The sequence below is a fragment of the Pipistrellus kuhlii genome, unplaced genomic scaffold, assembly GCF_014108245.1.
Source record: "Pipistrellus kuhlii isolate mPipKuh1 unplaced genomic scaffold, mPipKuh1.p scaffold_m20_p_2, whole genome shotgun sequence".
Classification (NCBI taxonomy): domain Eukaryota; kingdom Metazoa; phylum Chordata; class Mammalia; order Chiroptera; family Vespertilionidae; genus Pipistrellus; species Pipistrellus kuhlii.
Genome location: NW_023425515.1, coordinates 141835038 through 141860833, shown reverse-complemented (window position 1 = coordinate 141860833; position 25796 = coordinate 141835038). Strand labels below are relative to the sequence as shown.

The 25796-nt window shown below is 40.5% G+C and overlaps 1 protein-coding gene across 4 annotated transcripts in view; it reads left to right on the top strand.

The window, feature by feature from the left end:
- The window catches only part of DNAJB4 (DnaJ heat shock protein family (Hsp40) member B4), a 47291-nt gene extending 40372 nt beyond the window's left edge, over positions 1 to 6919 (top strand). For all 4 annotated transcript variants that reach the window (XM_045584456.1, XM_045584455.1, XM_036447404.2 and 1 more), the window contains 2 exons: positions 3331 to 3899; positions 5620 to 6919. In XM_045584456.1, the coding sequence (XP_045440412.1) occupies positions 3465 to 3899; positions 5620 to 5853 (669 nt within the window). In that variant the 5' untranslated portion in view covers positions 3331 to 3464 and the 3' untranslated portion in view covers positions 5854 to 6919. The remainder of the gene's footprint in view (positions 1 to 3330; positions 3900 to 5619) is intronic.
- The last annotated feature ends 18877 nt before the right edge of the window (positions 6920 to 25796 follow it).

Genomic DNA, 25796 nt, shown 5'->3' with positions numbered 1-25796 from the left:
CTCCTTTTTTAATTTAAATAATAGGAGACTTTTGGAAATTTTATAATGTAGTCTTGATAGCTTTTACATTTTAATTATTTGCGCTAAACTATGACTGTTTTAGGTTCATAACATGTTATGCAATTTTACCATGAGACGCTCTGCCAATAAGAATTTTTGTTAACACTTTAGGAACAGCTTTTTGTACAGTACAATCAGTTTTTCTAGAATATTCATTTATTTCCATTAGCACATTAATTTCCTCTGAGAAATTGGCTACTATTCACTAGTTGGTCCTTTTTCATATCCTCAAGGGTCTCACTAAATTTATTGGTGGTTTCTAGAAAATTCTTCAAAAACTTTATAACTGTGGTTTTCGAACTCTATATCCAGTAGTTTGCTTTCCTCCATTTCTTTCATTTATGATCTGTTTCTTTGTCTCCTTATTTTGGCTACTTTCCTGTATTGATAGAGTGGCTTTGAGGTGTCCAATAGGGCCCAGTGGCTCAGCCTCCATAGTTACCTGAGGTGGACACTCTTGGTGCAACCCTTTGTGGGTTGTGTGAACAGTCTTGTAGTTAAGCCTTGATTCTTGTTGGTATTACTGGGAGGAATTGACCTCCAGGCCAACTGGCTGTGAGGATCAGCTGTGTCTATGATGGGAGAACTTCTGTGCTAGAGACACACTTATGAGGCAAGACTTGCTTCAGTGAGGCTTTGGTGCTCACTGAGTCTGTCCCCTGAGTGTGTCCCTTATGGTTCCGAGGAGTTGTAATCTGGATGGTCCCACTCTGACCACTGGGTACACTGGCTCTTGGATCTCCTAAGAGTTGCTAATGTAGCCTCTGCCTGAGGCCACCAGCAGGAGCTATGGAGAGATCTGCAGATTCCTCTTCTTTATTTGGGGTTTGGAGGAGCCCAGATGAGGCCCAGCTGTGAAGCAATGCAAGCTGCTATTGGGCTTTAGGCCTTCTTTTGGATGTTTTGGGTCTTTCTGACTCAGCTGCAGTTTATTAGGTAAGTTTAGAGTTCAAAGGACCAGGCTATTCAAATACAAAAACTTCTACACACAACTTGGGTGGGGCACGCTCTCAGGGCAGAGCAAACAGCAATGGCTGACTGTCGGCCTTGCCCTAAGAGGCCCCCAGGCCTCAGTGTCCCTCTGTAATTGCTGCAAGCACCTCAGAGAAAGCCACCCTTGAGTTCTGCCTGATGCTAGACAGTCCAGTTTCTCCCCGAATGAGTCTGGGTCCCCAGAGTCTCACCCAGAACTGGAGTTCAGAGCAGTCAGAAGCTTGTGTCTCCCTCACAATTGAAAAAGACAGCCTCATACTCAGTTGCCAGCCCTTTTCGCGTGTGCATCTCCGTACTTCTGCACTTTACTTCCGCAGCTCCTCTGAGTCTCATTGTACTTTTCTCTTCCCTTCTAGTTGTAGAATTTCCACTCAGCCAGACTTCCTATGGTTTTGGATGATGTCTGTTTTATCTTTTAGTTGTAGTTTTGAAGTAGTTGTGCAAGGCAGCAATTTCAGGTGTTTACCTATGCTGCCATCTTGGTTTCTCCTGTGCTCCAGATTTCTATTCATGTATGAAGGTAAAAATTTAAACTTTAGCTAAGACCATTGGATGAAGTAGAGTTCCTGTAAACCTTTTAGCGGAAGAACTCAAATAGAATAAGACATGCAAAACTAAGTCTCTTAGGATGTTTAATGATTCCAGTAGAATTTATTACTGTTATTACTAGTATTATTATTATCATTATTATTATTATTATTATTATTATTAAATCATCTATTTACATGTGTGATTTTGCTTCTGCCTCTTCTCTATCCTGACATTCAAGATATACCTTTAAAGTTTCTATTTAGGAGACTAAAAATAGATCATTTCCTTTATTCAGTAAACATGAGCGCCTGTCATTTTCAGCTCAGTATGCTTTGGATAATACATAAATGAATAAAATATTTCCTGCCCTCAAATTACTACTATTTGAACATATTGGGATCTCTTAGTTAAATCTCTGGAATGTATCAGTTTTATAATTTTTAGATTCTGCTTCTGCTGTTTCTTTGGTTAGGAATTCTCATAAGGTTCATTCAGAAAGTTTATTGTAATATTGTAATGATGTAAATCCTTGTCAGTATTGCTCCCTTAAGTTAATATTGTAATGATGTAAATCCTTGTCAGTATTGCTCCCTTAAAAGATCATTGTAATCCCACCACTGTCACAAAGAGAGAGAGAGAGAGAGAGAGAGAGAGAGAGAGAGAGAGAGAGAAGAAAAAAAGAAAAGATCATTGTACTATCATTTGTGGGTTTTAGTAGAATCATGATGCTTCAAATATATAATCTTTTGTAAGCTATATAATACTTAGTTGAGCCTAAAGAACAGGGTCAGAGGGTCACTACTTGATGTGTGAAGCAGGTTGTCCATAGTAGATAGAAATAACCAGTCCAAAGACCTTATATATCAAGAGGATTTACAGCTCTTGATTTTAGTCTTTTTAAATGGTATTGAAATTAATGTAATCATATGGTGCCCTTACGGGAAAAATTTTGTTATCTGGGATAGTGATAACAATATTAGTGTGTAAAAAACATCTTTTGTACTATTAAAGTTTTTCAGCAACAGAAAAAAATCTGTTTTAATTCTTAAGCAGTAAAAGATGATCAGAAATAAAATGTGTTAGTATGAATATAGTATTTTATATTTTTGATTGTTGTGCTCATTGATAATAATGGTACTTAAAGATTTAGGTTACATATTTTGCATTGGCCGAAACTGGTTTGGCTTAGTGAATAGAGCATCAGCCTGCGGACTGAAAGGTCCCAGGTTCGATTCCGGGTAAGTGCATGCACCGTGGTTGTGGGCACATCCCCAGTAGGAGGTGTGCAAGAGGCAGCTTTCTCTCTCTCATTGATGTTTCTAACTCTCTATTCCTCTCTTCCTCTCTGTAAAAAATCAATAAAATATATTATGCATTGATTACTGAAGACCTTTCAATGACATAAGTTAAGAAAACTTTATATATTTCAGGTTGTCAACCAGTATCTTGATATGAAATAAGAGGTTCCAGACTTCTATGTTTTATTTATCTGTGGAACAGTAATTCAGGGATAAATTATCATTAAAGATGGGTATTTGGAGGAAGAATTTGAAGCTAAAATTTTAACTTTAGATAGAATGATCTAGAGGTATGTAGCTGTTCTATATTTAGTTATAATAGCATTTCTGGCCAATTTAATAAAATTACTATCTAAAGTTGCCAAAGTTTATTAGTAATGCATTTTTTGAAAGCTAAACTTTCAATAGTTGCAAACTTTATTCTAATTATGCTTATTTCCTCGCTTAGGGTTGAAAGGAGGAGCAGGAGGTACTGATGGACAAGGAGGTACCTTCCGGTACACCTTTCATGGCGATCCTCACGCTACATTTGCAGCATTTTTTGGAGGTTCCAATCCCTTTGAAATTTTCTTTGGAAGACGGATGGCTGGTGGTAGAGATGCTGAAGATATGGAAGTAGATGGAGATCCTTTTAGTGCCTTTGGATTCAGCATGAATGGATATCCAAGAGACAGGAATTCTGTGGGGCCATCCCGCCTCAAGCAAGATCCTCCAGTTATTCATGAACTTAGAGTATCACTTGAAGAAATATATAGTGGTTGTACCAAACGGATGAAGATTTCTCGAAAAAGGTTAAACCCCGATGGAAGGAGTTATAGATCTGAGGACAAAATTCTCACCATTGAGATTAAAAAAGGATGGAAAGAAGGCACCAAAATTACTTTTCCAAGGGAAGGAGATGAAACACCAACTAGTATTCCAGCAGACATTGTTTTCATTATTAAAGATAAAGAGCACCCCAAATTTAAAAGGGATGGATCAAATATAATTTATACTGCTAAAATTAGTTTGCGAGAGGTAAGTTAGTCAAAGCTAAGATTCTGAAACTAAACATTTATACAGTCGATTTTAGGGAATTTAAATAATAGCTAAGATTTATTTAATGCTTACTACATATTATTTTTTAAATTCTCCCAAGAACCCTCTGAGGCAGTACTGCTATATTATACCTCTTTTATAAATAAAATTATACATTCTAAGTTTAGTTACCTATATTAACAACTTAAATGCTAATTTTAAGTGCTATCTGGATTATGTACTATGAGGACTAACAATGAATTTACTCTGTTTTAACAAGTGTGGTTTATGAGATCTGCATTGTCATCGCCTCACCTTAGTCCATGTGTAAAAATTTTTTTTAAAATTATTTGTTTGGAGTAATTATGTAACAAAAAATGTGTTAAAAGACAAAATAATTTATAAGGATACTGATTTAGTACACGGGTTTTAATTTTCTATTTTCAGGCACTATTTCTCAAGTTAGATTATAATCTAACAAAAATGGCTATGTCAGTTGCCTGCTTAAAATTCTTAAATGACTCCACATAGCATCTATCATAAAGTTCAAACTCTTTAGCTTAACATAAAAGATAATTTTAATCTGATTTCCACCCATAACTGTATATTTATTTCCCTAAGGTTGCTCTATTATTATCTCATACTAGTATATATCTATGTCATTGTCTGAGCTCTACTCTGTAGAACACTATTATTTCTCACTCTGCCTCAATATCAACTATTAGTCCAATGATTTCTTTAAGTATTCAATACTCCCAGAATCTAAGATGGTATGTTATGTGCCTTTTCTCTCACAAAAGACCTCTGCACATATCACTGTGCCAACATTTTACTGTATTTTAATTACTAGTTTGTTTCTGCGGTCCTTGTGCATTCCTTGAAGTGTGGTCGGTATTCATGGTCCCTATATATGCTCAGCATTTAGCAGGAATGTATAGCATATAGTAGGTTCTCAGTAAACATTTATTGACTAAAACAATAAATGTATTTCTTATTCTAATGTTTTCCCTCCAGAGAAGTAGGTAATTGCTCCTATCATGTTCTTTCCAGCCCTGAATTTCTCCCTCTTTCTTTTCCCATTCCATCCCTGCATCTTGAATGTTGCAATAGTAGACTCAAACTATCCATTTCAATCTAGGACAATGAGAAAGACATGCTTTACTTCTCTTTTCCTTTCCTTTCTTCCCCCTTCTCCTTTTCCCTCCCTCCCTCCTTCCCTCCCTCCCTTCCTCCCTCCCTCCCTCCCTCCTTTTCTTTCCTTCCTTCCTTCCTTCCTTCCTTCCTTCCTTCCTTCCTTCCTTCCTTCCTTCCTTCCTTCCTTCTTCCTTCCTTCCTTCCTTCCTTCCTTCTTCCTTCCTTGTTTTCCTTCTTTGTTTTCCTTCCTTTTTTCTTCCTTCCTTTCTCTTCCTTTCTCTCTCTCCCTCCCTCCCTCTCCCCCTCCCTCTCTCTCCTCTCCCCTCCCTCCCTCCCTCCCTCTTTCTCTCCCTCCCTCCCTCCTTCCTTCCTTCCCTTTCTTCTCTTCCTTTTCTTCCTTTCCTTTCTTTCTTCCCATGCCTGCTTATGCATGTCCTAAAGAGATTTTCTAATGAGGGAAATAATTTTATAATTATTGATATTCTTTTGGAGGTTAAAATTTTGCCATATTAGTATAATCTTTTACAATTGGTAATATTTTTGTTTAGATTTTAAGTTGTTTAATTTCATTTTGTGCACTTTTTAGGCATTGTGTGGCTGCTCAATTAATGTTCCAACATTGGATGGAAGAACCATACCTATGTCAGTAAATGATATTGTGAAGCCTGGAATGAGGAGAAGAATTATTGGATATGGGCTGCCATTTCCAAAAAATCCTGAGCAACGTGGTGACCTTCTAATAGAATTTGAGGTGTCCTTCCCAGATTCTATATCCTCATCATCCAAAGAAGTACTTAGAAAACATCTTCCTGCCTCATAGAATGAAAAACTTTGCTACCCATATTTTGATAAGGCACTGAAAATATAAAAGGACTGGCTGTTGATTGATGTAGATGTGAATTCTGTATAAAGATGTATAAATTATTTTGAGGGTTCATTAAATTGCATGAATAGAGACGGGTCAAATAATTAAGCAAAAGGGATTTTTACAGTTAGAGATGAAGAGAAATCATTCGCTCTATTTGATTTTTCCCAAGTCAAAATTTTTTAGTATTTTGCTTACATGTAAAGTTTGTTTTTGTGGAGTTAGCAGATGTATTTCTAACAAAGTACTAGACTATCCAAGTACTTTATTTCTTATATCTTTACATTATCAATTAGGTTCTCATTTATAATGGAAATTTAAATTCTTAACTAAACTATACATGTGATATGTATTTCTAGAAATAAAAACGCAAGTCATTTGGAACTGTGGCTAACTAGATTTAAAACACTATCTGAAATGCTGCTATAGGGCTGGTACCCATAAAAGAATATCCAAATGCATATGTTTCATCATTTTGATTTTTAAAATATGCTATAATGTTTGTTAATAACATAGTTGTAATGTTCTTAAGATGGACCTTTTCTCCATAAAAAGGAAGTTAATGGCAATTTATCTTCTGTGGAAATCCCAATTGTCTGAATTACTGATATTTTAGAAATAGGCTGTTTTTAAAATACCATATGTAATTTTATGCAAGTTGATTATATATCTTGGACTTAATAAATTATAGGCACATTTTATTGTCCACTACTTTAAACTAGTTTGTTTAATAATAATAAATATGTTTTTAGAGGAAATGTTGTTACTTGGAATTAATTTTCCAATTACACATCTTCTATAACTTACTCATAATATGCTATATGTACCTTATGCAATTTCCCTAAAAAGAATAAACTACCACTATGGTGTTAAGCCAAAATATGGGGAAAATAAACACTAACTGCTGCTTATGAATGATGTTGCTACTGCTTGTTATCCATATAAATATTTTACTTTTTCATATGCATAGATTGCATTTCTTAGGTGTTTTCATTTTTAAAATATACTCACATCTAAAAATGGTTTTGTTTTCTGTTTTATAACTCTACTGAGAATGATGTTTTGAAACAGCATTTGGCTCAAAAGTAATTTTCAGGATGATACACACACACACACACGTTCACTGGGTCCCATCACTCTTTAGCAGAATATGAAATTTTTTAGAAATTCAAGAAGTAGGTTGCAATCACCATTTATTTTAAGGCTTTGAGATACTAGAGGTCCGATGCATAAAATTAGTCCCGGCTCCTCGGCCTCCCTCCCAGCCCTGGTTCATCTGGAAGGTTGTCCAGATGGTTGTTGCGCTGTTTGACTGTTCGGTCGGTATGCATATTATGTTTTTAATATCCTATATAATAAAAGGCAGTGACCATAAGCATAATGACTGCTCAGCCAGTTGCCATGAGGTGCATTGACCATCTCTCAGTCCCTCCCCCTGGCCCGCAGGCCCCAGGGAAGTGGAGCCATGCTGTGACTGGAGAACACGGTGGATGGGGGGAGGTGGCGGCGAAGCAGGACTGGGACTGCGAGTGGGCAGAAGATGGCCCTGATGGCAGGCTAGGCCAAGGGACCCTACCACACATGATTTCATGTGCTGGGCCTCTAGGTATAGATAAGTCACATGACATAACATTCACCCTTTAATTTTTTAAAATTTATTTTTTTATGTTCATTGTTTTAAAATCTATGCTTTTAAGATATTCACAGTTATGCAACCAACCATTCTCTAATTCCAAAACTTTTAAATCACCCCAAAAGAAATCTCATATCTATTAGCTCTCACCTTCAATTCCTCCACCTCCTGACAAACACTAATCTTCTGTCTCTCTGGATTTGTCTATTCTGAACATTTCATATAAATGGGAGAAGATTTTTATATATATATATATATATATATATATATGATTTTATATATATATATATATATATATATATATGTATATATATATATATAATTTTTTTTTTTTGGCTTGGCTTGGCTTGGCTTGGCTTGGCTTCTGTCACTTGGCCATAATGTTTTCAAGATAGATTCATGTTGCACTATGTATCTTTATTATATAAGGTGCTACTATGGGTATATTTTGTTTCTTTTTTTATAACAATAATATTCCATTTTATGGATATACCAAAATTTGTTTAACCATTCGTTAGTTTATAGGTGTTTAGGTTATTTCCACTTTTTGGCTATTATTAATAACTAGAGGCCTGGTGCATGAAATTCATGCATGGTGGTGTGTGTCCTTCAGCCCAACCTGCACCCTCTCCAATCTGGGACCCCTCGAGGGATGTCTGACTGCCCGTTTAGGCCCGATCACACTGTGGGATTGGACCTCAATGAGCAGTTGGACATCCCTCTCACAATTCAGGACTGCTGACTCCCAGCCACTCACTTGTCTGATTGCCCCTATCTGCTTCTGCCTGCCAGCCTTATCACTCCCTAACCACACCCCTGCCAGCCTGATCAATGCCTAACTGCTCTCCTGCTGACCTGATTTCCCATAATTGCCCCCCCCCCCCCCTGCTAGCCTGGTCACCCCTAACTGCCCTCCCTTGCCAGCCTGGTCGCCCCTAACTTCTCTCCCCTGCTGGCCCCAACTGCCCTCCCTGCCAGCCATTTTGTGATGGCCATCTTGTGTGCACCTGGGGTCAGCCATCTTTTACCACATGGTTGTGTGTTAGAGTGATGGTCAATTTGCATATTACCTCTTTATTATATAAGGTGCTACTATGGGTATACTTGTACATGTTTATGTGTGCATAATTTTTCAGTTTTGTTAGATATATGCCTAAAATAGAATTTTGGGGAATAACCATATATTTTAGTTATAAGGAAAATGCTGGAGGATTCAGCTAATCATACTTATTAGTCCATCTTACTTATAGGTGTCCTTAGGGAAGGATAAATACCAAGAAAATATTCTCACAGGTTTAAAGAGCTGAACAGCAAGTCAGAATAGTAGATGTGGTTTCTATTTTATTCAGTTATTTTTATTTATTTTTTAGTATATTTTTATTGATTTCAGAGAGGAAGGAAGAGGGAGAGAGAAATAGAAACATCAATGATGGGAGAGGGGGAGGATCCAAGATGGCTGCTCGGGTAGACACCTAACCGCAGCAGCACACAACAATTTCAATGGAATACAACTAAAATGTACAGTGGACATCGCCCAGAGCTACAGGTAGTTGACTGACTGAAAATTCTACAACAAGAAGGAAAGAGAAAACCAGAAGGAAAATCAGAGGAGCTGAAAAAAAGCCTAAGGTACGGAGACATGCTGAGCACTCGCAGGCACGCACGCGCAGAGAGGTCGCAGCCAGAGAGGAGGAGAGGGCTGGGTGCTGCCTGGCGTTCCCTAGCAGGAAGGAAATAAAACCCCCAGCCTGGGCTAAACCCCCCGAACCGGCAGCGCTGACCCCCAGTTATGAGCCAGACCCTGGGGACCCAGGCTCCGGCGGGGGGAGACGGGGCTGTGAGGCGGAATCTCAAGCGAGCAGCGAAAAGCAGGGCCCCCGGAGTCGCGCGCACTTTGCGCGCAGAGGACTGAATGTTGACTCTGATGCTGGATTACCCTAGCATGAAGAAACAAAGCCTCCAGCGGCGCTGAGCCTCAGTCCCGACTGCTCTGAACCCCAGTCCTGGACCAGACCCTGGGGACCCAGGCTCGGGCAGGGGGAGACGGGGCTGTGAGGCGGAATCCCAGGGGAGTGGCAAAAAGCGGAGCCCCCAGAGTCACGCACTGCGCGCAGAGGACAGTCTGTTGAGTCTGATCCTAGACTCCCCTAGCGGGAAAGAGAAAAAAAAAAGCTCCAGACTGGAGGAATGCGACAGGGAGCAGGAGCCCCTGCTGGACACCAGCCAGCCGGCGCCGGCAGGGAGCCGGGCGACGGGGCCCCCAAGGGGGGGTGCCCCTGAGCCATCAACCTCTGAGCGAGGGCAACGCAGCCAAGGCCGGGGGCTGCTTCCTGGGCGGCGCCGACCCCTGCAACAGGCTGGAGCAGCGCGGGAGCCCACGGAAAACAAAGGGGTGCCACAGGCCAACCTGCTGAGCTCCCAGGACAAGGAGGAAGAAACCAAAGTTCTCAATGTGAAGAAATCAAGTGAGATCAAAAGATAGTAAAATTACTTAAGAAAAAATACAAAGAAGATCTTGAAAATTCAAAGACTAAGTCAGAACTCAACTCACCAGCCAACATTGCAACATAAATGCGTTTAAAAAAAAAAAAAAAAAGGACAAAATGTTGGAACAGCAGTGGCCAGGCCTAGAGTGGCCAGGCACAAGGCAGTGGCAGCCGGGCCTGGAGCAGCAACGGCCAGGCCCCAGAGCAGCAGCAGCCAGAACCAGAGCAACAACAGCCAGCACTGGAGCAGCCAGACCTGGGGCAGTGGCAGCCAGGCCTGAGGCAGAGGCAGCCAAGCCCAGGGTGGCCAGTCCAGGAACACCCAGACCTGGAGTGGCCGGGCCCGGAGAAGCCGGGCCCAGAGCAGTCGGGTTGGGAGCAGCCAGGTCCAGAACAGCAGTAGCCAAGCCCGGAGCATCCAGGCTGGGAGCGGCCAGACTCGGAGCGGCCGGGCCCGGGGCAGCCGGGCCCAGAGCAGCCGGGTCTGGTGCCGCCAGGCCCGGAGAAGCAGCTGCCAGGCTGGGAGCAGCCAGGCCCAGAGTAGCCGGGTCTGGTGCGGCCAGGCCCGGAGCAGCAGCTGCAAGGCTGGGAGTGGCCAGGCCCGGAGCAGCCGGGTCTGGTGCGGCCAGGCCCGGAGCAGTGGCTGCCAGGCTGGGAGTGGCCAGGCCCGGAGCGGCAGGGCCCGGAGCAGCTAGGCCCAGAGCAGCCGGGTCGGGTGCGGCCAGGCCCGGAGCAGCAGCAGCCAGGTCCAGAGCAACTAGGTCCGGAGCAGCGGTGACCAGACCCGGAGCAGCTGGTTGTGGAATGAACCAGAGCAACAGAGGCCCGGCCCGGAGCAGCCAGGCCCGGAACAGCTCGCTCTTCGCCTGCCCCTGCCCCATGGCTGCCTCTCGGACATAGCTGGAAACTTTTGTGGGAACTTGAGGGTCTGCTGAATCAAGTGATGAAGGCTTAGATCTGGATGTGTTGAGTTAGTATAGGGCTGGGATGTTGATCTGTGAGTGCCTTGGATGGGGCCTGGATGAGGCTGGTTGACCTATTTGGAAATGTCTTTTGTGTGAAATGTATCATTGGGCATGTGGTGGTATTATTGATATGAGAAAATGCTAAGTAACTGATTTACTATCTGAAAAGGGATTTACTATTGGGGAAAGGGAGGGAGGAAGAGACTGAACATAAACTGCACCTATGAATGAGGACAATGGGGGATGGGGAGGGGGCGGAGGTGGGGTGGGAACCTGGTGGAGGGGGGAAGAGATGAGGAACCTTTGTAACAATATGAACAATAAAGATTGATTTAAAAAAAAAATGATGGGAGAGAATCACTGATCAGCTGCCTCCTGCATGCCCCCCACTGGGGATCAATCCCTACACCTGGGCATGTGCTCTGACCCAGAATCAAACAGTGACCTTCCAGTTCATAGGTTGACATTCAACCACTGAGCCACATCCACCAGGCTATTTTCCATTTTAAACCCACTGTCTTTTACTGAAATTTACTTGATTAAGTATTTTCTCCTAAATTAGATAAAGGATTTATAGATTATATAGGTAAATAATATTTGGATTATGAAGTATTTTTAAAGTATAAAATCATTTTAGCAGTAAAAAATTAATTTGCATTGGCAATAAAAACCGTATTCCAATATCTTTCTTATCTTAAAGGATATTGATAATGCCTTAGCACGAAGTGCCCAATTTTTGTTAAATTCATTTAAAAGAGGCTTAAAGTTTTCTTATTTATTTAAATGATGAAATTATTTTTTATTTTTAAATGTTTTTAAATTCAACTAGGTTCTTAGATACCTGGAATACTTTTGAAGAACTATAGATCCCAGTAAGCTAATTGATAAAGATGTTTATCTGTCTTTTCTACAAGAAAACCACAGTTGCTTATATTTTTTAATTAGGATGTTTTTAGGCAAGGTGTGCCCTATTTCTTTGTAACTAACCTACCACTCTATTGTGATACATAAAGCTGCTTCACATATTTAGTTCATTTGCCTCACCACCTTGGAAAGCGTCTTAGTTTGTGAACCTTGTTTTACTTTTTATCTCATCACATCTGCCTACTATTAGCTTTTCTCGAGGGAAAGGAGTTGAAAATACTTTTACTTGCTTATTTTTAAGAAACTGTCATTTGATTAGGTATGACGGATAAAATAAAATTAATATGTGATTGGACTTGGTAAATGGCAAAGTAATGATACCGTATCCTTATAGATCAAGTATGATTTAAAAAAAATTATTGAATCACATTAGTTAATAAAATTATATAGGTTTTGTCCTGGCTGGAATGACTCAGTTGAGTGTTGTCCCATGCACCAAGAGATTGTGGTTTGATTCCAGGTCAGGGCACACACTAATGGAGATTTTTCTCTTCTCCCTTTCTCTCTCTCTCTCAAATTAGTAAAAACATATTTTAAAAAATTATATAGGTTTCAAGTATACAACTCCATAATACATCATCTCTATATTGCATTGTGTTCCCACTATCCAAAGTCAAATCTTTGATCACCATATATTTGACCCCCTTTACCCAACCCTCTTCCCTCTGGTAACCATCATACTGTCTATGTCTGAGTTTTTATTTATTTTTCTTGTTAACCTCAGAGTTAAGATTAACCATTATCTGTAATAATCTAACTAACAAAATGCTTATCCAATAATGTGTAATGCAGTGTGCTAAATATACATATATATTCCACCCTTCCTCTTTATGGAGAATTATAGAAAGAAAATAAGCACTATTGTGACATTAAGCTATAATAGGAAGTCTATATTAGATAAGAGCTTGAGAAATATCACACAATATTTTAAATCTCAAGTACATATTTTACATCTCTAGGATTGGGTGTGGAGCGGTTCAAGAGATGGGATTATTTGTAGATCATAAGATATGAAAAGTATGAGACATTTGAAGTGAGATTAGACTAATTTTTTTCTTCATTGCCTCACTATGCCTATTAGGTGTTTAACAAAACAAAAATAAATTTACAAGTATCTTATTGAAGCTGTGAATGGGAGTTCCTAAAAAGTTTCTAGTGAGCAAGGGATGGTACATCATATAATATTTATTACTTATTAAATACTATATGGACTATGATTCTCTTTATTTAATATGATCTTCATTTTAATGAGCCTAAAAATTGACTTTTTATTGTTCTGCCTAAAACTATTTTTTTCCATAACAACTTAAATTCCTCAGCTAATCATTTTCCTACCACAGTGCTTTCAGAAATGTAACCCTCTCAGTGTAAAAAATTAGGCTTTTATAAACCACCAGTGATCTGGTGCACGCATTTATGCACATTGAAAGAAAATGAATTAGAAGAAATATTTTAATATCACTATTTGCTCTTTCTCTATAATAGAAGTGTCAATCAAACTCATGATCAACAATGACAGATCAAAATATATGTGTGATTGGCGTGAGTGAGAGCTTTATATGCATATGCATTTATATATATATATTGAATATATATATACATACATATATATGTGTGTGTGTGTGTGTGTGTGTGTGTATGTGTGTGTGTGTGTGTGTGTGTGTGTGTGTGTGTATATATATATATATATATATATATATATATATAAAGGCTAATATGCTAAATGTCTCTTTGCCCATCTGACCGGTCACTATGATGCACACTGACCACCAGGGGGCAAAGGCACAATGCAGGAGCTACTTTGTAAATGGCCATTTACAGAGAAATGGCACCGCAGATCTGGCGCTCACAAAGCAACTCTCAGCTTCGCCCCGGTGGAACACAGACCTTGCCACTACCCCGGAGTGACAGCCCACCAAATCACAGACGACACTGCTGAGACCCCATGGCACAAAATGCGGCCCACTGTCCGGCCCAGCCCAGAAATAGTGGCTGTGGGCACCAGGTAATGATGTCACGTAGCAATGCCCGGCTTCCTCTCCCTAGCGACTAGCCTCCCTGGAGTTTCTTCAGCCCAAGAACATGACTTGCTTTATAGCAAGATGGAAACATTTTACACTTTAACCAAATGTCTGTGAAGCATTTCCCTGTGCCTCATCTCCTGGAGCAGGTAGATAGGAGACTCAGTGGAATCCTATTTTTTTTTTTTTTTTCATTAACTGGAAAATGGAGCAAGTTTATTCTATATATATAAAAGGCTAAGTTGAGTTATGCATGTGCAATACATATAAAGCTCTTGCTGGTACCAATTGCATGTGTGTGTTTCCATCTGTCATTATCTAATGTGAATTTGGTTGACGCTTCTAATATAGAGAAAGGGGTGTTCTTTGGAGAAAGAGGATTAACATATATTTAGTTTTTTAATGAGTAATATTTTTACTCACTTCTGAAATATAAGATAAATAATTAAAGTAGCCTATCTAATAAAAGAGTAATATGCAAATTGACCATAACTCCAACACACAAGATGGCTGCCCCCATGTGGACATAAGATGGCTGTCACAAAATGGCCAGCAGGAGAGGGCAGTTAGGGGGCGACCAGGCCTGCAAAGGAGGGCAGTTGTGGGTGATCAGGCAAGCAGGGGAGGTAAGTTGGGAGGGGCCAGGCCTGCAAGGGAGGGCAGTTGGGGGCAATAAATCCTGCAGGGGAGGACAGTTAGCAGTGACCAGGCCTGCAGAGGAGGCAGTTAGGGATGATCAGGCCTGGAGGGAAGGGCAATTAGGGGCAATCAGGCTGTCAGGGGAGTAGTTAGGGGGTGATCAGACTGGCATGCAGAAGTGGTTAGGGGCAATCAGGAAGGCAGGCAGGTGAGCAGTTGGGAGCCAGCAGCCCTGGATTGTGAGAGGGATGTCCAAATGCCTTAAATGGGCAGTCGGATATCCCTCGAGAGATCCCAGATTGGAGAAGCTACAGGCTGGGCTGAAGGACACCCCCCTAACCCTGTGCATGAATTTTGTGCACCAGGCCTCTAGTATAATAATATAATACTAAAAGGTGGCCTATTTGAGATATGACCCACTTAAGAAGGAAGGTAAATGGTGGTGGAAAGAATATTACCAGGCATCCGGTTTTATCAATAACAACATCTGTAACTTGGGCAAGCTGTTTAACCTCTCTGCCATATTTTTCCTCACTGGTAAAAATAAAAAGTGTAACAAGATGATTTGTATGTTCTAAGCAGCTTTATAATGTTGTATTCCTAACAAGGAATATTATAGAATGATGACTTTTCTTAATTTTTTATTTTAAAGCAGGTTAAAATTTTTAAATTAGAATACAATGCTATCTATAGAAAAAAAAGAATGGAAGAAAACAAATAGAAATGTTTGTGATGATCTTGAGATGGTGGGACCAAGAGTGACTGTTGTTTTCATTTTATACCTACTTCCTATTATTTAAAAAATTTTCTCCAAAGAGCACATGCTGCATTTACAGCCATAAAGTTGTTTTATAATGACCCATATTTAAATCACACTGCATTGAGCAAAAGAGGAGACCAATGTCTTCATATGTTAATTTGCTTGTCCAAAGTCACACAGCCAGGCAAATTAAAACCACAAAGTCATCCGGCCAGTTTGGTTCAGTGGTTAAGTGTTGTCTTATAAACCAGGAGGTCATGGTTTGATTCTGGATCAGGGCACATGCCTGGGTTGTGGGCTTGATTCCCAGTGTAGGATGTGCAGGAGGCAGCCAACCAATAATTCTCTCTCATCATTGATGTTTCTATCTCTTTCTTCTTCTCCCTTCCTCTCTGTAATAAATAAAATTATATTTAAAAAACACACAACACAATGAGGTATCACCTCCCACCTGTAAGAATGGCTATCATCAACAACTGACAAGTACTGGCCAGGATGTGGAGAAAAGGGAACCCTAATACACTGCTCGTGGGAAAGCAGACTGGTGCAGCTACTGTGGAAAACAATATGGTGTTTCCTCAAACAATTAAAAATGGAACTGCCATTTGACCCAGTAATCCCATTTCTAGGAATATATCCTAAGAAACTCAAAACACCAATCAGAAAGAATATACACACCCCTATGTTCATTGCAGCTCTATTTACAATAGCTAAGATCTGGAAACAGCCCAAGTGCCCATCAGTAGATGAGTGGATAAAAAAAAGTAGTGATACACTTAGACAGTAGAATACTATGCAGCTCTCAAAAAGGATTTCTTACCTTTGCAACAGCATGGAAGGATCTGGAGAGTATTATGTAAAACAAAATAAGCCAGTCATAGAAAGGCAAGTATCACATGATCTCACTCATATGGGGAATCTAATGAACAAAATAAAGTGATGAACAAAATAGATCACGAGACATAGAAGCATGGAACAGACCTACAAATCTCAGAAAATGGAGGTGGGAAGAGATCAACCAAAGAATTAATAAGCAAATATACATAACCCATGGACATAAACAATAGTATAGTGAAGGCTTGGGGGAGGCAGGTGCAGAGAGGAGGGAGACAATGGGGGGGGGGCGGGAAAGAGGAAACATCTGTAATATTTCAACAATAAAGATAAAATTAAAAACAAAACAAAGTCACACGGCCAGTATTCATTCATCCCACAGCTGGCTGGTACCTACTCTATGCCAGGTGCTGTTCTGGGCAGTGGACAGAGATAGCTGGCGTATGTTTCTTCTCAGCTTTCCTTGCAGTTAGGTGTGGACACGAGTAAATCTCACCCAGGGAATGTGAGCAGTGTTCTGCCTTCTTAGAATTCAGCTTCTTTTTCTTACCAAGATAAGAATTAGAACATTGCTAGGACCCAGGCAAACCCTATGTGCCCTTCCCAATATTAACCTCTTCTCTCCATTCCTTACAGGTGGCCAGCCACTGACCTGATTTTGCACTAATAGTTTTCTGGATTTTTACACACGTTCCTCTGCACTCCTAAATAAGATATTGATTTGCCTGTTTTTGAGTATTACATGATTACATTTATACTTTTTGTGTGTATTTTATTATCACATAACATGATTATGAGATTTATTCATATTGTTGCCTGGAACTGGAGTTCATCTTCATTACAGAATAATATTCCACTTTATGAATACACAGTGTCCATTTTATCAACAATTGATGTGTGGGTTGTCTTCAGATCTTCTCTACCATGAGCAATGCTGTTGAGAAGATTCTTGCCCATTTTCCTTGGCACACAAATGCACAAATTTATTTAGGGAAAATACCCAGGAGAGTATGCTTTTGTCTTAGGATGTGTTCAAGTTTACATGACAGTTTGTTTTTTCAAGGTAGTTATAATAGTAACCATGGGCCAGAAGTTTATTTGTACTGCTAACAACTTTGAAAGGTCCCACAGTTTCTTAAAATAAAATAAAAAAAAGAGTACTAATAGTGGAAGAGCAGGAAAGAATTAGGCATTCCCTTTATAATTATAATAAATGTTAGTAAATGATTCATGGAACTTAAATTTGGTAGTGTTACTGTTTCATAATGCTTTGAAATTCAAACTAACAGAATAATCTGTCTTTGGAAAATTGGTACAGGGAACAAAATTAGAAAATTAATTTGCCCACCTCTTTTGACTATTCTTTATTTAACCTAATAATTTTTTCCCTAAAAGGTGTTACTAGAGATAATAAAAATTATAGAAGTTTAGAAACTTTAAAATATTCCTATATTAAAAAGCTTGTTTGAGCCTTGGCTAGTTTGCTTAGTGGTTAGAGTGTTGGCCTGTGGACCAAAGGGTCTCAGGTTCCATTCCTGGTCAAGGGTGTGTACCTGGGTTGCAGGTTTGATCCCATCCCAAGTCAGGGAAGAGTATGAGAGGCAATCAATCAATATGTTTCTTTCACATCGATGTTGCTCTTTCAATCTCTCCCTCCTCTTTCCCTTCCACTCTCTCTAAAAATCAATGGAAAAAAATATCCTCAGGTGAGGATTTATAAAAAAAAACAACTGTTTGAGTTCATTTTCAACTATCAAAGCACTCTATAACATAGTGTAAAATTTAATAAACTATAAATAGTTCACAAATAAGTAAAACTACTCTATAATTTGTTAGAATAAAAATTCTTAAATATTTGGCTATTTTCTAGAAATATGTAATGTATAACAATGTTGTTGTTTTTTTACTCTTTGCCAGTAAGAATATATTTTATACTATCATCTAATTGGTTACATATGTGTACAAATGTTTATATATAACTGGAGGCCTGGTGCATGAAATTCATGCAAGGGATGGGGGTGTGTTTGTTCCTCAGCTCAGCCTACACCTTCTCCAATCTGGGATCCCTCTTACAATTCAGGACTGCTGGCTTCCAACTGCTCACCTGCCTGCTTGCCTGATTGCCCCTAACTGCTTCTGCTTGTCAGCCTAATCATCCCCTAACCACTCTCCTACCAGCCTGATGGATGCCCCTAACTGTCTTCCCCTGCTGGCTAGATCACCCCTAACTGCCCTCCCCTGCTAGCCTGGTTGCCCCCAACTGCCCTCTCCTGCAGGCCTGGTCACCCCTAATTGCCCTCTTTTACTGGCCTGGTCCTCCCCAATTCTCCTCTCCTGCAGGCCTGAGTCCCCCACAACTGTCCTTCCCTGTAGGCTTGGTCACCTCCAAACTGCTCTCCTCTGCTGGCCTGGTCATCTCTAACTGCCCTCTCCTGCATGCCTGGTCACCCCCATCTGCCCTCCCCTGCCAGCCATCTTGTGTCCACATGGGGGCGGCCATCTTTGATCACATGGGGGTGGCCATCTTGTGTGTTGGAATGATGGTCAATTTGAATATTACATCTTTATTATATAGGATAGCTTGAACCATATGAAATTAAATACAATTCTTTAAATCCATAAATATAGCAATTTAAATTATCTAAATTTTTTACCTATAAAAGTAATCTCATATATATATATTTTAAAAGCTCAATGCACAAAGATTTGTTCAGGAATGGGCCTTTTTTCCCCTGGCTGCTGGCATCATCTTCACTCTGGCTGGAGCCGCCTTTCTGCCTTTCCACACTGCCCAGAGTGCCTGGGGTGGTGTGGAACACCTGTGTCATCACCATGGCGATGATGCAAGCGTCCTGCCCTGCCCTCGGATACTTGGCGCCTGTGTATGCAATTAACCTGCCAGCTTTGTTGAGCTTTGTTGAGTTAATTTGCATACTCACTCCTAATTGGATGGTGGGTGTCACAAAGGTACAGTCAATTAGCATGTTACTCTCTTATTATGTAGATATGCAAATACGTATATATGCATGTATGTGTATGAAACTAAAGTTTCATAAAGCATCATCTACACTTCTTAGATGGAATGGCCCAGATGTTTTCTAGTTTACTCTAGTTCATTACATTTTTTTTCTGATTGTAACCCACTACATTTCTTTCAGTATTTACATTTGTGAAATAGCTCTACAGTTTGAAAAACACTCCTAGCTATTCTCATGAGGATATATTGATAAATGTAGTGATTGCCAAACTTTAAAACTTAACTCTCAATATGCTTCAGTTTACTTTAAAACTATTATTTGGAAGTCCTTAACTCATTACCTGATTATTGAAACAGCAATAGATACAGCTCTTTTCTGGTCGTGAAGCAAATTCTAACAAAGACCAATACTATTTCAATCAATTTATAGATGGAGATCATTCCTCTCCCTCCCTCAAAACTTAAGATAATTGGAGATAAGAATGTGCATTTATATTAAAATTTTCATATTAAAGGCCCATATCAACTGTGACAAATAACATTCAGATTTCTTTCAAATTCTGTTTATATATTATTTTAGCAAACATATTAGTTGGTAATATTTTTAAAAATTTAATTTGCAAACCAAAGACTTTTGGAAGATCTTATGTAAAAAGATGGTTGTTTTAGTCAGAGACATGGAATAATTAGAAATCATTAGAAATAATTGCAGTATTAATTCAGAATAGATTTTAGTGAGCTTAAATAATTCTGATGTGTCTCCTTTATTCTAATTGCAGAGTAGAGAACTTTTAAATGAAACACTTTTCTTTAAAATTTTTTAATATTTACTTTCAAAAGTTTTTATTTTATTTGCCAGCATCACAACCATTCCTCTTAGGATTATATATGAGAAAACAAAATACCATTTAAAAGTATCTGTTTGAGCAAAAACCGGTTTGGCACAGTGGATAGATAGAGCCTCAGCCTGTGGATTGAAAGGTTCTAGGTTTGATTCCGGTTGTGGGCACATCCCCAGTAGCGGGTGTGCAGGAGGCAGCTGATTGATGTTTCTAACTTTCTCTTTCCCATCATCTCTGTAAAAAATCAATAAAATATATTTTAAAAAATAAAATTGTGTTTGTGTGAATTCTATTTTGATATTATTTAATTTGATTGTCATCATTAGTGACCACAAAAAAATATAGAGAAAAATACGTTTCATAGATTGATATATTCAGTGATTTTTATTTGCAACCATTAAGTGTAATCTTAATGTTTTAGGGCACTGTACCATACACTATTTATGTGTAGTCTGTTGGAATTTATAGACCTTCACGTAAGTGTCCTCTTTATTACTGCTATTTCAGTCCAAGGTCTGCTTCTGGGATATAAACAAATGGGCCACATACATATGTCTCTAAGGCAGCAACCAGGACATTGTTTAATAACTATTCTTATAAAAATTAGAAATTATTAGAAAATTAATTTGCATTCAGGGTGTGTATGTATGTGTATAATTACCAAAGTCATGAAAATATATACTCAGTAAAAATGAAAGGTTCTTCTTTTTTCCAGAAACAAAACATTGGCGTATTAGTTGACTAAAGATATTAGCCTTATTAGATAAATCATTGTATATGGTATATTAGTCAGGATCCTCCAGAGAACTAAAGCCAATAGGAGAAAATATATATATATATATATATATATATATATATATATATATATACACATATATATATATATTTTTTTTCCCCCAGAGAGATTAATAAGTAGTTATGGAGAAGTACCACAATCTGCCGTAGCAAGCTAGAGAACCAGGAAAGCTGGTGGTATGATTCAGTCTAAGTTTGAAGGCCTGAGAAACCAAGGGACCCCAGGAATAAATTCCAGAGTTTGAAGGCCCAGCACCAGATGCCACTATGTGTCATGATAGGAAAAATGGACGTCCCCACTCAAGGAGAGAGAGATTTGCTCTTCCTTCATCTTCTTGTTCCACTGTAGCCCTCAATGGATTGGGTGATGCCTACTTACACTGGTGAGGGCAATTTCTTTTCCAGTGTTTCTTTTCCAGAAACTTCCTCAGAGACACACACAGAATGATGTTTCACCAGCTGTTCCTTAGCCTATCCAAGTTGACACAAATTAACCATCACACATAGTAAGCACTTAAATCATGTTATTATTGTAAAGAAGTTGTTTCTTATTTCCCACTCAGAACAAAAAGGAAATCGTCATTGTTTTCATTTACTAAATGGATTACCTCACTTAAATAAGCACTTTATAGGCATGTCTGGCTCAACAGTAAATATTAAGTTTTCTGAGTCATAGCATCTTTCCATTGAAAGTGAATTTAGAATCCTAATTCCAGGCATCAGTGCTAAGGTCTATTCATTCAGTATTAATTAAACATTTAAAAGCAAACTATATGCCAGGCATTAGATTCATGAGAATCGAGGGTTTCGAGTTCCTGGCTAGAATGGTAGGAAAGCAGCAGAAGCTGCAACCTCCTTCTCTGATAGTCAGCCCAGTAAAACTATAGGGTTAGATGGAACCAGGAAGAACTCTATAGAGATTTGGGCGGCCTTGAACTAGTCTGTCAGGGGCAATGAATGGCAGGTTGGTGAGGAGTGAGAGGATTAGTTGGAGGAAAGCTTAAGTCTACCCTTGCTTTTCTCCTGTGTCATCTTGTAACAGACTTTGCAGGAAGCTTCACTTCTGGTTTTATTTATTTATTTATTTATTTATTTATTTATTAATTTATTTATTTATTATTAAATTATTATCTGTGTACATATCTAGCCCAGGTTGCAGATGCTGATAACTGCAGAGCATCCCCAGGCCTTGGTGTTAGGAAGTGCTGATGAGAACAAATTAGACTGACTGATAGTCCTAAATTTAGTTCTCAGCTTCTTTCACTTTAAAGCCCTGGGACTGGTGAATTGCTTCTCTCAATGTGCTGCCCACTAAGGATTTAAAGGTAAAACTCCTACAACATTGTTGCCTGATGGATAACAGCAAACAAGAATGATCAATAGTGTTTAGGCAGGGCCTGGGGTTCTGTGCCCTTGGGCTCCTCCCAAGACCTTAAAGATTCTTTTATCAATTTACATTATCAGCTAAAGTGGCTAGGGTATGTGGCCACAGTAAATAAATAGATATCAGATCATTGCTCTTTCCATGCAAAGTGGACAACCAAATGATCTGCCCAAAGTTTTGCTTACGGGTGTGTGTGTGTGTGTGTGTGTGTGTGTTTCCTTCACCATATGCTTCAGGGCAGTGTTGGGATGTAATGCAGAAGCTCTCCATTTCTGGCTGGTGCCTATATAGTGTGAAGATTCAGGCCTGTGTTTTTTCCTTCTTTACTTGGCACCAGTCTTGCCATATAATTTTTGCTTAGTGGAATGCATTATTAATTGTATTAATAATGGAGTTCATGTTTCAATGAATTTGATGATTTGGATGACCAGGTAACATTCAATTCACGAGGAGCAGCTGAGGTTGCATAACCACATGGTGCCCCACCATCAGCTGGTGAGCCTCACCAGCAAGGCAGGAGCTTTTCAAAGGGAAAATGGCTGCTGGCCACAGAGGACATGCCCTTACTCCAAAGTCCTAATGCTTTGCATTCTGGTTTTTCTATCGTGACTTACCAGGTACTTCACATATCTAATTGCTACTTCAGACAACCTTGAGCTGAATTTTGAAGAGTGAGCAGGGGCTATCAGGCTGCCACATTAGGAAAGTGCTTTCTAGGAGTACCATGAGCAAAGGGCTGTAGTATTTAGGGAACTGCCAGCGCTTTAGCAAGGTTAAAATATATGGCTTGATACAGAGGAGGAGGAAATAGGGGGAGAACTGGTGCTAGGTACCAGTCGTTGGCAAACTCATTAGTCAACAGAGTCAAGTATCAACAGTACAAGATGGAAATTTCTTTTGAGAGTCAAATTTTTTAAACTTAAACTTCTTCAACACCACTTCTTCAAATCAGAGTCGCCCAGGCCATTGTCTTTTGTGGAAGAGCCACACCCAAGGGGCCAAAGAGCCACATGTGGCTTGTGAGCCGCAGTTTGCTGACCACAGGTATAGGCTATCCTCAGGTGTTTGTATTTTATCCTATAAGCCAGTGGTCCCCAAATGTAGGATGCCTCAGAGACACCTGGAGAATTTGTTAAAACATGGATTGTGGGTTTGGGTGGGGCCTGAGAATCTGCATTTATAAAAAGTTCCTGGGTGATGTTGATGGTGCTCATCTGGGGACCACACTTGGAGAACTGCCGTTGAAAGCAATGGAAGACAAGTAAGTAGCTTTAAGCAGAGGAGCAACACAATCAGATTTAAATTTACCAAGATCGCTCATAGATAAAGGTGTGGCAGGCGAATAGGAAAGATAAAGCACAGGAGAAATGAGCCCAATTGGAAGACTATCAAAATGATTGGGTTAAGATATTATGAGGGCTTGAGTTAAAGTTAGCAATAGAAATGGAAAGGAAGGGGAATACTTATTTTTTTCCATATCCTATATTATCCTATATAATAAAAGGCTAACATGCAAACTGTCCCCTTGACCAGGAGTTTGACCAGGGGGTGGGGCCTGCTGCCAACTGCCTGTGGCTGGCCCCTCCCCCTGGAAAGCCTTACTCCCAATTGGCCCCCTGCCAACCTGATCATGGGCAGGGCCAGCCCACCAACCGCCCATGGCCCAGCCCAATCAGCCTGGATCGGGGCGGGCTGGCTGGACTCCACCCGTGCATGAATTTGTGCACCCGGTTTCCAGCATGCACATATTCAACATTCCTATTTGTTTTCTTTTTCTTTTCTTTTCTTTCTTTTCTTTTTTTTTTTAAATATATTTTATTGATTTTGTACAGAGAGGAAGGGAGAGAGACAGAGAGTTAGAAACATCGATGAGAGAGAGTCATCGATCAGCTGCCTCTTGCACACCCTCTACTGGGGATATGCCTGCAACCAACGTACATGCCCTTAACCGGAATCGATCCTGGGACCCTTCAGTCCCCAAGCCGACACTCTATCCATTGAGCCAAACCGGTCTTGGAGCTATTTGTTTTCTTGACCTTTGGAAGGAAAATGTAAAACACGATGCCCACTTAAAAATTCCATTTTGATCTTTAGGTTATACCAATGCCATATAAATCAACATTCTCTACATTCTGTTTGGCAGATAAAAGAACTTCAGCCCTTTCTCTCTAAAATTACAGCAAAACCTTAATTATTTTATCTTAAATTACTGAGATTATATTGTGATGGTGAGTTTTATTTTTTTATTTATTTATTTTATTTTATTATTATTATTTTTTAAAATCAATCTTTATTGTTCATATTGTTACAAAGGTTCCTCATCTCTTCCCCCCTCCACCAGGTTCCCCCCCCACCCTCCGCCCCCCCCATCCCCCATTGTCCTCATTTATAGGTGCACAGTTTATGTTCAGTCTCTTCCTCCCTCCCTTTCCCCAATAGTAAATCCCTCTTCAGATAGTAAATCAGTTACTTAGCATTTTCTAATATCAATAATACCACCACATGCCCAATGATACATTTCACACAAAAGACATTTCCAAATAGGTCAACCAGCCTCATCCAGGCCCCACCCAAGGCACTCACAGATCAACATCCCAGCCCTATACTAACTCAACACATCCAGATCTAAGCCTTCATCACTTGATTCAGCAGACCCTCAAGTTCCCACAAAAGTTTCCAGCCATGTCTGAGAGGCAGCCGTGGGGCAGGGGCAGGTGAAGAGCGAGCTGTTCCGGGCCTGGCTGTTCCAGGCCTGGCCTCCGTTGCTCTGGTTCGTTCCACAACCAGCTGCTCCGGGTCTGGTCACTGCCGCTCCCGACCTAGTTGCCCTGGACCTGGCTGCTGCTGCTCTGGGCCTGGACGCACCAGACCCGGCTGCTCTGGGCCTGGCTGCCCCAGGCCCGGCCGCTCCGAGTCTGGCCGCTCCCAGACTGGATGCTCCGGGCTTGGCTACTGCTGTTCTGGGCCTGGCTGCTCCCAACCCGACTGCTCTGGGCCCAGCTTCTCCGGGCCCGGCCACTCCGGGTCTGGGTGTTCCTGGACTGGCCTCCCTGGGCTTGGCTGCCTCCGCCTCAGGCCTGGCTGCCACTGCCCCAGGTCTGGCTGCTCCAGTGCTGGCTGTTGTTGCTCTGGTTCTGGCTGCTACTGCTCTGGGGCCTGGCCATTGCTGCTCCGGGCCCAGTTGCCATTGCTTTGTGCCTGGCCACTCTAGGCCTGGCCGCCGCTGTTCCAACATTCTGTCCTTTTTTTTTTTTTTTTTTAAACGCATTTATGTTGCAATGTTGGCTGGTGAGTTGAGTTCTGACTTAGTCTTTGAATTTTCAAGATCTTCTTTGTATTCTTTCTTAAGTAATTTTACTATCTTTTGATCTCACTTGATTTCTTCACATTGAGAACTTTGGTTTCTTCCTCCTTGTCCTGGGAGCCCAACAGGTTGGCCTGTGGCACCCCTTTGTTCTCCGTGGGCTCCTGCGCTGCTCCAGCCTGTTGCGGGGGTCGGCGCCGCCCAGGAAGCAGCCCCCGGCCTTGGCTCCATTGCCCTCGCTCAGAGGTCGATGGCTCAGGGGCACACACCCCCCACCCCCCCTCGGGGGCCCCGTCGCCCGGCTCCCTGCCGGCGCCTGGCTGGCTGGTGTCCG